This window comes from Phyllostomus hastatus, unplaced genomic scaffold (assembly GCF_019186645.2).
Source record: "Phyllostomus hastatus isolate PE091 unplaced genomic scaffold, TTU_PhHast_1.1 phas_contig_34, whole genome shotgun sequence".
NCBI lineage: Eukaryota > Metazoa > Chordata > Mammalia > Chiroptera > Phyllostomidae > Phyllostomus > Phyllostomus hastatus.
Window position 1 is genome coordinate 60,081,316 of NW_025333857.1, and position 13,926 is coordinate 60,095,241.

A 13,926-nucleotide genomic window follows, 5' to 3' on the forward strand; every position below is an offset into this window, starting at 1 on the left:
TCGGGGGGAGTCGTCCTTCCCAAGGAATATCAATCACCATTTATGGCTGTAAGACTAAGTGTTACATACCCAAGAGAAAACAATGTTTTTCAAGTCCTGAGCCTCGATGTCAGTGAGAACACTCAAGGTAGCCTAGCCTGACAAGGGCACTGTTTTATGAACAGGGCATCAGTACAGAATGGGAAGGGTCCTTCACCCTAATTTGAAATGATGTTTATATTCTTAATATACCTAGGGACACTAGCATCTCACATAAGACATGCACAGCAGATACCAGTGGTGGTGAGGGATGTTTTCTGACCTCTACTCCCTCCCAACGTGGGGATGTAGAGAAGCCACATGAGGAGGCTGGTCCCTGACACCTGACTCTCCTGTTCACCCTCGGAGCATCTATCTCCCAGTGCCACCCTGAGAGGAGAATTCCAGGATGGGGTAAGCTCTCGGGCAGTTCCTAGTTTGCTTTATCGGGTCACTAAGAAACAGGCCAATCAAAGGGCAGGCAGCGCTCACAGGGATGCAGAATGACTGCAGAGGTGAGAGAATCCTGAAACCCAGGGAAATTCTGAGGGGCCAGAGGAGCATTATGGGCACAGGGCCAAGGAGCCCCTCGTGGGCCTGCTGTCAGCTCTCAGTCTCTCATGTACACACAGACAGTCACACAACTAACTGCATGATATGTGATTTATTGACCAGGTAGAAGAAAGTGTTGTTCATGGTAGAGTTCTCCCAGGTATGGCATAGGGAGTTGGAAATTTGGAGAAAACCTTTGGTTCTTGGTGAGTTGATGAGTCCTTTCTAGACACATTGAGAAGATGCTGAAGATTCAGAGATAATGCCTTCCTGGAGGACAGTGCTGGAAATCAGGTCACAGAACTTCTCACAGGATGATATGGGGACCATGGAAGGAAGCACTCACTGGCCACTAAATAAGCACATGAGAGAGAGCACCCAGAAACTCATTAGCACTTCCTGGATTGAACTGAGGACAGACAGAGTTTCCACTACAGAGAAAAGTGGTGAAGATGCAACTAACAGCCTGCTATCTAACCCAGCCTACTTGCCAGAACAGGGGAAAGGAGGGTATTGGGCAATGATTTTCCTTTTTCGGTGACTGTTCCCATTTTACCATTCCCTAAACTGAGTCTGTGAAAAACACAGAGGACTCAGTGGAGGACCCAGGCTGGTTTCTACCATCCTCAGCATTAAAAGTGTTGCTCAAGTTTTGATAAGTCAAGAAAGAATGGCAACAACCACAGTTACCATTATTAAATGCTGCCTTTATGCAAGCCATACTTGCTAAGACTTTCCCAAATGTTACCTGAATAAAGCCCCACAATATAGCTGAGGGAAGAAACACAGGAGGAAATTGAGGACCTATTTTCCAGGGGTAGGACAAGGGGAAGGTCAGACAGCTCACTTCCAGGTCAGAAGGTCAGGATGTGCGGAGGTCAAAGGAACATGGTATTCCCAGAAATGGGAGGGTGAGACCAAGGGCGAGGCCTTGAAAGTTGGACAAATCCCAGAGGTGTGTTTGAGTTTGACACCCGCACCCTGGTACTCTTGCCCTGTTTCACATTTGAAGTGTTAATGATTTTAGGAGATTATCAGCTCCTGAGGCCTGCTCAGTAGCAGGAAATCCACACAGTGACCCTGTGAGGGGCACATCGTTGTCTGTTCCTTTCAATCCTGAGGCCATTTGCTCTAAAGCTCATGAAGGGGTGGCTCCTGAACCAAAACTCCCAACTCCAAATTCAAGCTCACTCCACAAGCTTCGTCACCAAATGTGTGTATTTGCAACTTTTGAGCATCAAGCCCTGCTGGTTTTGGAGGGCAGGGACCCCTGGGCTGCCCCAGCCCCCTCAGACAGCACCCACCTGGAGGCCTGGGCTCCGTGGCTCCCTCGAGCGTGGAGACAGCGATCTGCAGAGGCAGAACAGAGCACAGTCAACCAGCAGCCCCTTATTTCCCAGAGAGAAACCAAATGAGTTTCTAGGACAGAGGGGCCCCATTGGAGGTGTTACCTTCTCTTGCTTTTCTCCAGTCAGTAACACGGGGACTTAGGAAGTAGGAGCTAAACTTACCAGCGTTGGTCAGATCCACTACATTTTCCTTTGGTATTCCATACTTTTGGCAAAGTTCCTCAAACCTTTTCTTGATTTGTGGACTCACATCTGGGTTTCTGGCTGTGGGAAGAGTGACAGTAACGGCTGTGACTTTGCATTGGTCATGGAGATCCTTGGGACAGGGGGACAGATGATGGGAATGGATGGCACTGACTGGTGCTTAGGCAGAAGGGAGGGAGGGGCTGTCTCCTGTCTTGGCTTTGACATCTTAGGGTGTCCTTCTACACTGTGAGAGATTTCATCACCTTCCCATCACCTCCGAGCTTGGGGGTTACCCATGGTCAGCACCTCTCTTTGGCGGAGGACAAGTGGCCCAGGAGAAGATGGGAGGACTACTCGTTTTCAGGTTTGCTTTTCTCCCTGTCTCTCCATCCCAAGGTGAGTGTCAGAATAAATATACCCTACCATACAGCATCATCACGTTGGCTGTTTCCTGAGTGGTGAAGTTAATGATATGAAAAATGAGATAGTCACTGTAATCTGCTTCAATTAGGGTCATTGTAGCAAATCCAGCATCTGTAAAGGTAAGAGAACACAGGTCAGAACTTTTTAGGTCCATGGGAAGCAAGGGAAACTCTTCTTATAACCTTTTACAGAACAAACTCAAGTGTATATCCTGGAGAAGACAAAGAGTGATATCTAAGGCCTTCTCTTTGCATATTTCTGGGCGTCATGTGGTGACTTCTTAGGGTAGAACTGAGTAGTGGTAGAAATTCCACCACTGTTCAGTGGCCAGTAGTGGTAGAAAAATTCATCCACAGTGGTAGCTTCCCCTCTGCCATCCTCCCTGAGGCTCACTTACCTCCCTCAGCCTTCTCTGCCTACTATGTGTCTCTGTCCTGCCTGGAAGCCCACCGGCATCTCACCCCCAGCACTCTACCCAAGCAATGCGCTGTGTCAGTGAACACCAGGAATCATCGGAGAGTGGGCAGAGAATGAGCCACTCTCCTGACAATTTACGGTTATTGTTTTTTGTTTTGGTTTGGTGGTTTTGCCCGTTTTATTTTGTTGCCAGTGGTAAATGTGACCTAATTTCCATCCTATCCTATGGTCTTATGTGGCAGGTACTGGTTTTGCACACAAGCTTCTCCCTAACAAAGGGTACTAGCTATCAGATGGCCTGCATTATATTACCTGTGTAAGCGTTGGTCAGGAATTGATCAAGATCCCAAGGAAACTGGAGTTTCATAAATTTCTTGCAGTTGGAAGGAGAATTTACAAAGACTTTTTGTGGTATACTCACAGATAGTATTGCATACACCATTCTGGATTGGTTCACAAATCAAAGTAGTTTCAACACACTCTCCGTTAAACCTGTAAAACAGAATAAGCCGATGCCCACCAGGTACTGATGGAGCTGGCTCCCTCACACTCCCGTGAGTGTCTGACTCTAAAGAACTGTTGAACATTTTTGGTAAAGATTTGGAACAGGTTTTATTGATCTTATTTCACTTTATTTGATACTTTAAGGAAGAGTCTACTACCAATTATCACTGTTACTCCCCCACTGCTTTGCACTGTTACTATTACTACAGCTGCCTGTCTAGATAATGGGCTCAGAGGTGCCAGCGTCTCAGATAAATAACTACAAACATTGCTTCACTCAGTCCTCAAAAAGAAAAAAAAACATAAGATAGAATTATTATCATCCTCTTTTACCCAAGGGAAAATTGCAGTGGAAAAAGAGAAAATTTCAGGTCACACAATGAATAAAAAAATAGTTTTAAGAGAGAGCCAGGCTCTTGATCCCCAATCCTATGCTCTTAACCTAAACTATATTGTCACACTACTTATGATTCTGATCCCCTCTGCCCCTCACGTCCTCTACTCCCATTTAAACCTATTGCTGTCACCAGTTCTCACCTCTGAATCTAGAGATGTGGCAATGTCCTCAAGTCTCAGATCAGTGCCTGATAAGGGACTCTGATTTGGACACAGGCCCACAAAGTATGTGTTTATCTGCATGTGTATGTTCTGTGTGTGTGTGTGTGTGTGTGTGTGTGTGTGTGTGTGTTTAGTCATTCAAGACTGTGCTTGGGTTTCTGTTTTCCCTTTTCCAAGTGAATAAGACCACACTTACCTTATATACAATTTCATCTCCATAGGAGAGTTGTCTGAGGCTTGGATGGATTCCACAAAACCCCTCATAACACTATTTTCTTCAATGGTTTCTTTGATGTCTGAGGCCAAGAGAATGGTATACCACTCCCCAGAAATCTGCAAATAATCAGTAAAATGTTTGGGAGAGAAAAGAAGAGACAGGACCCTGCATGAATCCTGTCTCCTTGAACTCTATCCTCTGGGCCAGGCCTCACAGTGGTGATGTGAAGGTGGCATTAGAACTCAGGTCGATGGGCACCCCACGTAGGGCTCTTTCTACTGCCCCTGCAGTGAGAACAGAGGTCCCCAAGGGTTGTCATCTTTCCGCATGCTACATCCGCTCTTGGTCCAAGGTCAGAAACCACCCCCTTTGCCTAACATCGAAAATCCTCACTCTCTGGAAGAGCCACCTCACTTCAGAGTCCCCCAACCCACCCCCAAACTCAAAACTCCCCGCTTCCCCAACTCTACCTTTGACATGTCAAAGTTGCTTGTCACAATGTCATGGTTCTCTCCATGGTGGGCACAGACCAGGGTCAGCCCCAGACACAGCAGCAGCAGCTTCATCTTGGGAGGGACAACAGCAACTCAGAGACGATCACTGGAAGTGAGTCTTTCCCTGATGGCGGCTCTGTGCCCCATGTCTCTGCCTTTATATTCCTTCTGGGCCCAGTTTTCTGTCCGCCGGACCTCACCAACCCCTCCCACTGCACGGACGGTCTGCATTCATTGATGGGAGGCCAAGACTGTTCCTGGGCATCTCATGTCTTCCAGATCTACTTAGTGACCTGATATTACTTAAAACACACCTTCAAAAAAATAGTAGTGGATACTTGGCTGTAAAATGTAAAAATTTCACCCCTTGTGAGAGCATGAATGGACATGGAGAATATCATGCTAGGTGAAACAAGCCAGTCAGAGAAAGACAAATATCATAGGATTTCACTTATATGTGGAATCTAATGAACAAACTGAACTAACAAGCACAATCGAGACAGACCCATAGAGACAGAGCACGCTGATAGCTCAGGGCCGAGGAGGAGGGTTAAGCAGTGGAAGGATCAAGCAAAAAAGACTCATGAATGTGGACAAAGTGTGGTGATTATGACAGGAATGGGAGGTATAAGAGGGATAACTGTAATGGAAAAAATACAATAAAAATTAATTCCAGAAAAAAGTAAAAAAGGAGAAAAATAGATGATGCCCTGAAAGGCTGCCATTTGGAACCAGATTTAACCGTGAAATCTGAAAGCCAATTATGTGTGGTGAGAATGGACACCACTGGGAAATGGGGTGTGTGGACTACCCAGCTTCCACCACTCACATGCTGGAGGGCAGTGGGTGAGTCACTCCATCCTAACCAGTGTCAGAAGCAAACAAACTGTGTGTACCAAAGATGACAGTACCTGTCAAGAATCATTCTAATAGTGCCAATTAGAAGAGGGCTGGGGAAAATAATGTATAGAAAGTACAGTGTCTGGTATTGAGCACATTTTAACTCGTTTTCCTGGTTGTCTGATTCAACCACAATGAAGGAACGACTGTTTAGCCACTACATGCACCTCGCCATATGCCGTTGGTCTCTGGCAGAAGTGGAGAGATGGAAGACGTTGTCCATACACACACTTTGTTCCACAAGCTGATGCAGGAACCCAGCTGGGTGGGACCAAGTCTGGACCACTGTGGGTCAGGAAAGGGGGTGCTGCCTGGGAGGGGGCATCACATGGCAAGTGCTTACAAACACAGGCTTTGGATTCACACGGACCTGGGCTTCCTTCCTATCACTGTCCCTTGTATGCCATGAGGACAAATGAACCTCTCAGAGCCTTAGTGTCCCCTTATGGGGTCAATCCTACCTGTCTATAGATGGCTGTAGGGACTCAATGGGACAGTGTGTATAGAAACCTCAGACTAATGTCTGGCACTGCTGGGCTGGTGGGGTCAGAGAACTATTCCTGGAAGGGTGGGTCTTGGGGACAGGCAGGGGTCTTGAACTATAGGCAGAGTGTGCAGATGTAGAGAGCAGGTGGGGAGGAGTTCCAGGTGAGAAGCGTGTTGTGACTGAGGCTCCTATGCCCACAGCTGAGGCTTCTCAAAAGCAATGGGTCACTAATGCCTTGTGCTAATGGTCCCTTTCTGCACCCCCCAAACCAGAAAGAGGCCTGTGTCACAGGAGGAGCTGGACACAGGGCGGTGAACCTAGAAATTGTGGCATCCCATCTGTGACCTGCTTTCAAAAGTCCCCAGCCCCTTGTGTGATCCTGCCTAGTTCATGCTCAGTAGATACCTGGTCACTGGACCATGGAGGAACTGAGCTTAACAAATAGTGGCAAAGGCTGTGCACTGCACTGTGTCTTGTTGATTGTCTCCAAGTACAGATGGCAGCCTATGAGCCACCAGGTCTGCAAGATGAACTGGGTTGTGATGCTGAGGAGAGAGGGCCATGTGCTGCTGTTGCCCACACTATCTCTGTCCCATCCCACCCCCACCCCGCCCCCCGCTGACTCTTTGCCCATATCAGAGCACCATATTGCTACTCTCTGCTTCTGTTGGCAAAACCTTTCTTTTCACCTTGGTACCTACCATAGCACCTGATACATATTTTCACTTTTGGGAAGATTGTACCTTAAATCCTATGTTAAAAGCTTAGGTATTCTTGTTGTTAGAAGGAACCTTATAAAAAATCTGTTTGTAAATGGGAATATTGCTTTTGGGAGTGACCTCCTAATTTGTATCATTGGATCACAGGATAGAGAGAGACCGTTGGACTGAAGTCTATGATCAGAAGCCTATGGTATAGAATTCAGGGGTGTCAAACTCATTTTCACCAGGGGCCACATCAGCTTTATGGTTGCCTTCAAAGGGCCGAATGTAATTTTAGGACTGTATACATGTAACTACTCCTTAACAGTTAAGCAAGAGCTCGGCACTGCCGCCAGGTAGAAACAAGGTGCTGGGCCTCATAAAACAAGGTGGAGGGCTGGACTCAGCCCAAGGGCCTTGTGTTTGCCACCTGTGGTATAGATGATCTTATCTACTAAGGTCTGAGTTGACTATTCCTCACCCTGATTATTCACTTCTATTTCAAATCTCCCAAGCTTTCAGTGCTCAGTGCAAGCATTGCCAGTAACCTGTAAATGCTGAGATGGTAAGGTCAAGGCTGCAAAAATACCCAGGGGGTATGAGCCATCCAGCCAAGGGCTTGGTGAAAGGAAACCCAGATGGAACCACAGCTGAAGTAACAGTAGATCAGTCAGAAGTGATGCTTTGCTCTACAATAGGATTCCTACAATGGAAATTAAACAACTCCTACAATAGGATTGAATACTACTCCTGCACAGCATTTAAATATTTGGTAGAAGCTGTGGATTAACAGTCTGAAAATACTCTCATAACTTATAGATGACTAATAAATATCACAATGAAATGAATTACCAACTTTTATATTGGGGAGGATGGGAAAAGGTAGAGATGGGGAAAGATGAAAAATATAAAAATAAAATAAGTAATCCCTGATGTTTGCATCTCCCAGATGATAGTGTAAGTACACGGAATAAGGATTCGATTTACAAAAGGTCTCTTGGTCACCCATCAATAGGGAATATATTTATTGTCTAAAGCAAGGTACACAAGATACATTTAACTGTAGAGTCACTTTGTGTGTGGTGCAGCAAGTTGCTTTAAGAGATGATGCTACTACAGGATTTTTGAAAAATAATGATTCAGCTTAATTCAACTACCCTTACCAAATGCCTCCTCTACACCAGGCCTGTAGCAGGCATGTTGAGGGCTAAAGAGATAAATAAGATAGAGGCTGTGCCCTCTAGAAACTCCTGGTTGGTGTGAGGAAGATTTGAAAACAATCTAATGTTAAAGTTGAAAGTTTTAAAAATTATATAGGAAAACAGAGGAGGCAATAGTAATGAAGAAAAGGAGAAAAAAATAAAACATGATTTCATTCCATTAAAGACTGACCACCTAATTCCAGGTGTGAAGCCAGAAGAATTTTTTTCTGTCCAGATGAGTGAGGCCTTACCTAAGGAACACAAGCGTAGTGGACTCTGGTCCTCTGCTGGTCCAGTGGGGTGGGAGAGGGGGGCGGGCATGTCTCGAAAGTGGAGGTTTTATGGAGAAATGAGTGAGAGCTGGGGTGTTCTGGCAGCCTACAGGCCTCCAGGAAACAGACTCCTTCCCTTCTGCCAGGGGGCAAGGAGCAGTTCTGAGGAGCCAGCCTCGGTCAGCGCCACAGCAGGAGGCGGACCGAGGACACATCCTGTCCTCTGTCACTGCCCAGGAGAGCTGACCTCCGGATCTCCTCTTTTATGGGACCCAGTGAATATCGTCCTGACTGCTGTTAAGAGTAGCCAATCACACCAGGATGTGCTGCCCGGACCCAAAATGTCTACCAATCTTGTAAGAACAGAGAGCTAATGTGAAATCATATTTCCACATTTCAGTCGTGGTAGGTGAACCCAAACTGCATCAGCTACTTCTACAATTAAAGCCCATAGACTTCAGCAGACTTAGAAATCATCTGGTAACCAAAGAAAACAGGTCTTATTCAAAGCCATCTTTGTTCAGAGGTGAGGCTGTGCCCTAACCCACTCACCAAGGCAAACAGTCACTCTTACGCAACGAGGGTGCATTTGCAACAGTACAAATGTCATCTGACCGGGGGCCAGTTAGTTAAACCAATATTGGGATTTCAGAAACAGAGTAAGAACTCAGTAAGTATTAGCTAAGGGCTTTGCAAATATTATTTCATATAATCCTCATACTAGCTCTGTACAATAGGTACTATTGTCCTGTTTTATGGAGGCATGAACTAAGGCTCAGAGAGGTTGAGTAAACATACCAAGATCACTCAGCTTGTAAGTGGGGAAACCCATATTTGACTGTCTGATCCAAGAGCCCCAACTCTTATCGACTTCACCACATAGGTCAGGGCTTGATGCTTCTGACCTGAAGGACGATGGAACGGGAATAAGTTAATGTTTTAGAGCCTCAGCAGTGTCTGCCTGGCAGTTACCGGTAAAGAAGCTGCATGCTGATGTGTCAGAAGCATGGCCCCATGGGTGTAGCTGCAAGAGTCCGACCAAGCGAAGGACAAATAGCAACTCTCTCTCGGTGGGTGAATACGCAGTGGGTAAATGTATGGATGGATAATTAGGTGAGTATTGCTTTTCTAATAAGGAATTAGGAAATGGTTCCAAAACAAAAAGCAAAAAACTATTCCCTTCCATTCAGGGATTCAAGTTAAGTACCTGGTCACCACCAAGCACATTAAGACTTCCTCACCTGGCACCACATACAGAGCATTATGTAGGGGGTCTGCGGGAAGGGTGACGGTCTGCCAGGTGTTCGAGACACAACAGGTAGTCCTAAGTCACGACTCAGAGTGTGGGTGAGGGGCTTGTGGAGTCCATGTATGACCAGGTAACAGTCTGTTTATAACCAGGGGGCTTGATTGAAACTAGCTGGCTGACTGGATATGGACTTTGGGACCTCGCCTTCCATCACAACTTTGATTCATTAAACATATAGCTCTAACTGAGAAAGCCCATGGTAACACTCAAGCCACGTTATGTAATACCAAGGCATAGTCAGTGCCAAGAAGAATAGCAAGAAATAAAAGCCTGTTTGATTCATGTGCCAGAGTGGAAGTATGGTTTGGTCTCCCACTGTCCAGCATGGTTCTACATCCTGCTGGTACTGGCTCAAATCCAGTTCTAACACATCCCCTCCCTTCACCAATGAAAGGTTACTTGAAGCTAACATCTCCTCCATGTCAGCTGAGTCTGGGAAAGCAGAGGCTGAGACAGATTTAGGAGTGTAAAGGGTTTATGGAGGAGTAACCCTTATGAAAGGAAAAAGGAGGAAGCGGGATTAGAGAAGAGGAGAGGCCAGACCAACATGCAGACCTGACAAAGTCTCCATGGGCTCTCCGGGGAGCTCTGGAGCTTTTTAGAAGAGTCCTGTGTTGGGCAGAAATGAATAGGACCTTGTTGCACAGTCCTGCTCAGTCGTGGACTCAGCACACGCCAAAAAGACCAGTATCTCACTCAGCTCAAGAGTTGAGGCAAATCTGAACAAGTTCACAGTGGAGGCTGTCAGCTAACCACGCTCCTCACTGCTGGCCCGTGAGCCCCTCCTTGAGGAGAGAATGTGAGTAATGCATCTCTACGTTGGGCGCACCATCCTCATATCCAGAAACAGGGAGGCTCTTCCAATGAAGAGTGCTCTTCCTACATGGAGTAGGGGGGCAGGGGCGGAAGCAGAGCCCCTTTCCTTCTTTTCTAGTTTGAAATTTCTGCCACGACACAAGAGTTCCCCAGAGGTAAGAAAACCAAGAACTGCAGTGATTGTTGCTTCCAGATCCACTCATTAAATTAAGCAAGAATTTGTGTGCGTGTGGCCCCTGGTTACCCCGTGAGCCGAATGGGGCTCTCAGCAGCACATCTTTAGCCCGATGCTGCTGACACCCCCAGGAAGAACAGCAAAGGGAGGGGAAAGGCAGTTTGGACAGTGGGGAGAGTAATGATATGTCTTGGCTCTTGGACCCTCGGGGGAAAGGGCCAAGGAGCCCCAAAGATGAAAATCATCCATGCTACAATTTTGCCATAGGCTAGACCTCATTCGAAAAAGAAGAAAACCTGTTTCAGACCACCAGTGTGAGCATTTGATGCAATTACTTATGGGAAGGGCTTGGCACAGTGCCTGGCACATAGTATGGTCAATTAATGGAAGCCAGTCATATTCTCTTATTTTGATCAACTTAGTCATCAACAAACAGTCATCGTTGGCTTACTATGTCCAAGCACTGAGTACACTGCTGATCAGAATAGCTCCAATCCCTGCCCTTTCCGAGCTTCTACGGTAGTCTGTTTATTTTTTTTAACCTTCACATCCCATATCCTATAAGTTCAGGAACAGGACATGAAGAAAAAGACCAAATTAGGTGCCTCTCTCGTAATCATAGCCCCGACAAAAAAAAAATCCCTAATGTCTTTCTTCTTTTCCTCACGCTGCAGTCCCTCCCTTTCCTTCTCTGCCTGCTGAGACCTCCCCTCTGACTGCTGAGACCTCCCCTTCCTCCAGGGCCCAGCTCCAGAATCCGTCTCTCTGCCCCACCGGACACCCACCTGTCTCACCCCTTGCACACCCCCAGAGCTTCGCTCTCGCAGCCGTGAACACTTACCGGTTCTTGCTGTTGTCGAAGTGTAATTCTCTGAGTTAAAATTCTTCGGGCTCATGCAACTCTTTCATGATTGTGTAACTCATGTATGACCATAGAGTGAGCACATGTCAAAGATTTAATTAACTCATTGAAAGACCCGGAAAAATGACAGCTGTTCCAAAGGAGGATATGAGAAACTCATATATATATATATATATATATATATATATACACACACACACCAGCACAGTTAAAGAACCAGTGCTGAAATAAAATTGCTAAGTTAGACCCAGAGTGGTCAATGTCTTCCAGGGCAATAAATCCACAAGCTTTAGGGTCAGCTCCCGATGGGACGGAAATCATTTACATATTTACCAGACCAAAATAAATTGCATCTTTTCAGTTTTTTATTAACTAATCTCAAGCTTCACAGAGTCTGGCCTTTAAATAACAGTAAATAGTCAGTTAAACAGTTACATTTCCTAGGAGAACCAGATGGTCCTGAAAGGGCTAATTATTAATAGAGCTGTGGTATGACTTCAGTAGGGCATGTCCTTACCTTTTTTCAGTTTTTGGATAATTTTTAAAAACCACAGTTTCTATGGTTGCACATATGTTGGAAAGGGAATAGTGAAAAGATAATTGGCCTTGGAGTCAGAAAAACCTGGGTTCAAACCCGGTCCACGTTTAACCTCTGTGAGGTTGCTTCCTCAAAGAGTTGTTTAAGATAACGTGAAAAGGTTTAGAAAGTGCTAGAATGCCATAGGTTCCCAGTATTGCTTCCTTCACTTTCTTCCTGTGTTCTTTAGAGGATAGAGACCATGTTTTCGATTTCTCGTGTTCTCCTCCAACCCTGGCCCCTGCCCAGACCAGTTCCAGTAGAATGTGTGAGCTCTATGTAGTAGGCTTTCAATGAATCTTCTCTGTTTTCCGTATGTCTTGCCTGTGACTTAGGCAGGTTCCTTCCCTTCTCTGAGCCTCCATTTACCCATTGATAAAGAAGGAGAAGACTCAGTGGTTCTACAGGATGAATAGCACTGCTCCCCGGGTAGCACTGGGAATGAGGCAGCAGGTATGGCATCATTTGTGTAGTTGTTGCTTGCAGGAACTAGAGGGTACTGCTGACGGTTGGTGGCCAGGATCCAGGGATGATGGCCTTTCTGCAGTGCCTAGGTCAGCCCCCCGACAAGGGGGAGCTGCTTCATTACACACATCAAAACAGTGCACCGCTTTGGGAAGCAGTGAATGATCTCTGCGAGGCTTCTCGAATTTCACCTTCTGAAAACAAATCAAAATTCACCTTCTGAAAACAAATCCATGCTTTTCTAGTGTTTTTTTTTTCCTCTCCAAACAATCAAAGATACACAGCTACACCACAAAGCCCTATGTTGCTTAACTGAAAGTATATTTTGTTTCCCAACATTTTAGCAATTCCCCAGATTACACTTTGTCTGAAATGCAGCCTCATTTTGTAGACCCATTCTTGGCTAAAAATAGTTCTTGCTTTATGCGGTTGTTAGCCACACCGAGCTGATCTACTTTCTGGGGAAAGTGATTGCTCCAAGGCACCACCACTGGGTGGAACCAGCTAGTCTTTGCTGAGTGCCAAGGTCCAGCGTAAAGAATAGCAGGCAAGCCCTGACAGCGTGGCTCAGTAGGTTGGGCGTTGCCCCACAGATCAAAAGGCTGCAGGTTCAATTCCTGCTCTAGGCACATTCCTGGGTTGTGGGTTGGGGCATGTACTCTCGTACTGATCAATGTTTCTCTCCCTCTCTGTCTCCTTCCCTCCCCCTCTTTCTAAAAGTGAATAAATAAAGTCTTAAAAAAAAAGAATCACAGGGAAGTTGAAGACAAGGCCCTGCCAGAAGGAGGGAAAAAACAAGCCTATTTGAAAGTAACTAAAGAGAAAGCTGGAGGCCTGCTAGTTGCATTCTGAGTGAGTCCCTTCCAAAAACCTCTTCTTTTCATCCCTGTGCCGGTGGCCTTGGAGCATCAGACAATTAATTGTCTTGCGGTCTCCCCGCACTGGACACTCCAAAGGGCGCACAGCTGGGTTCCAGGCCCCTCTCTTTTCTGTTTCCTCCCAGGCCTCCCGTGCAGCAGGCACATTTAAATAGATACACTTTTAAAATCAAATCTAGTTTTCCTATCAATTTGCCCTTTTGCCTGGCATCCTGAAAAGAAGCAAGTCCTTTGAGCCAAGGAACTATATATTTTTTCTTCTGGAAGAGCTAAATCTGCTTAAGTCTCCTGAGATTCTGGGGGGTGGGTAGGTCACTGGAGAGGAATGGGGGGTGGGGAGGGGGAGAGAATGGGGACAACTGTAACTGAACAGAACAAAAAAAAGAATTTTTTTAAACCAAACTATCAAATAAGGAGAATGAGGTAACCACAAGGTGGCAGAAGAGAAGAGATTTTTATTTTCCTCCAGAAGAAGTAATGAGGAAAAGAGTTTAGCCGTACTCACTTAGAAAGTTGTTTTGTGCTGTATTGATAAGAATCATGTTAACACAATTCAATAGTTGA

At 45.9% G+C, this 13,926-nt stretch overlaps 1 protein-coding gene across 2 annotated transcripts; it reads right to left on the reverse strand.

Moving 5' to 3' along the window:
* Positions 1–667: 667 nt before the first annotated feature.
* Positions 668–11,771, reverse strand: LOC123819943 (salivary lipocalin-like). 2 transcript variants are annotated; one of them, XM_045840546.1, is made up of 8 exons: positions 11,422–11,771; positions 4,695–4,790; positions 4,204–4,340; positions 3,367–3,437; positions 2,529–2,639; positions 2,082–2,183; positions 1,875–1,920; positions 668–922 (listed from the first exon to the last, which is right to left on the reverse strand). In XM_045840546.1, the coding sequence occupies exons 2-8, from the start codon at positions 4,788–4,790 to the stop codon at positions 913–915; spliced, it is 573 nt and encodes a 190-aa protein (XP_045696502.1). In that variant the 5' UTR covers positions 11,422–11,771; the 3' UTR covers positions 668–912. The 2 variants fall into 2 exon arrangements, with proteins under 2 accessions (XP_045696502.1, XP_045696504.1); XM_045840548.1 differs by lacking the exon at positions 11,422–11,771 and adding an exon at positions 8,260–8,406.
* Positions 11,772–13,926: the final 2,155 nt, after the last annotated feature.

Bases quoted from the DNA above. Each gene is read 5' to 3' on its own strand.
- LOC123819943 (XM_045840546.1), bottom strand. From the start codon at position 4,790: ATGAAGCTGCTGCTGCTGTGTCTGGGGCTGACCCTGGTCTGTGCCCAC. The intron at 3,438-4,203 runs GTAAGTGTGGTC...TCTGTTTTACAG, and splicing joins GAGATGAAATTGTATATAAG to GTTTAACGGAGAGTGTGTTG. The intron at 2,640-3,366 runs GTGAGTATACCA...TTACCTTTACAG, and splicing joins TGGTGTATGCAATACTATCT to ATGCTGGATTTGCTACAATG.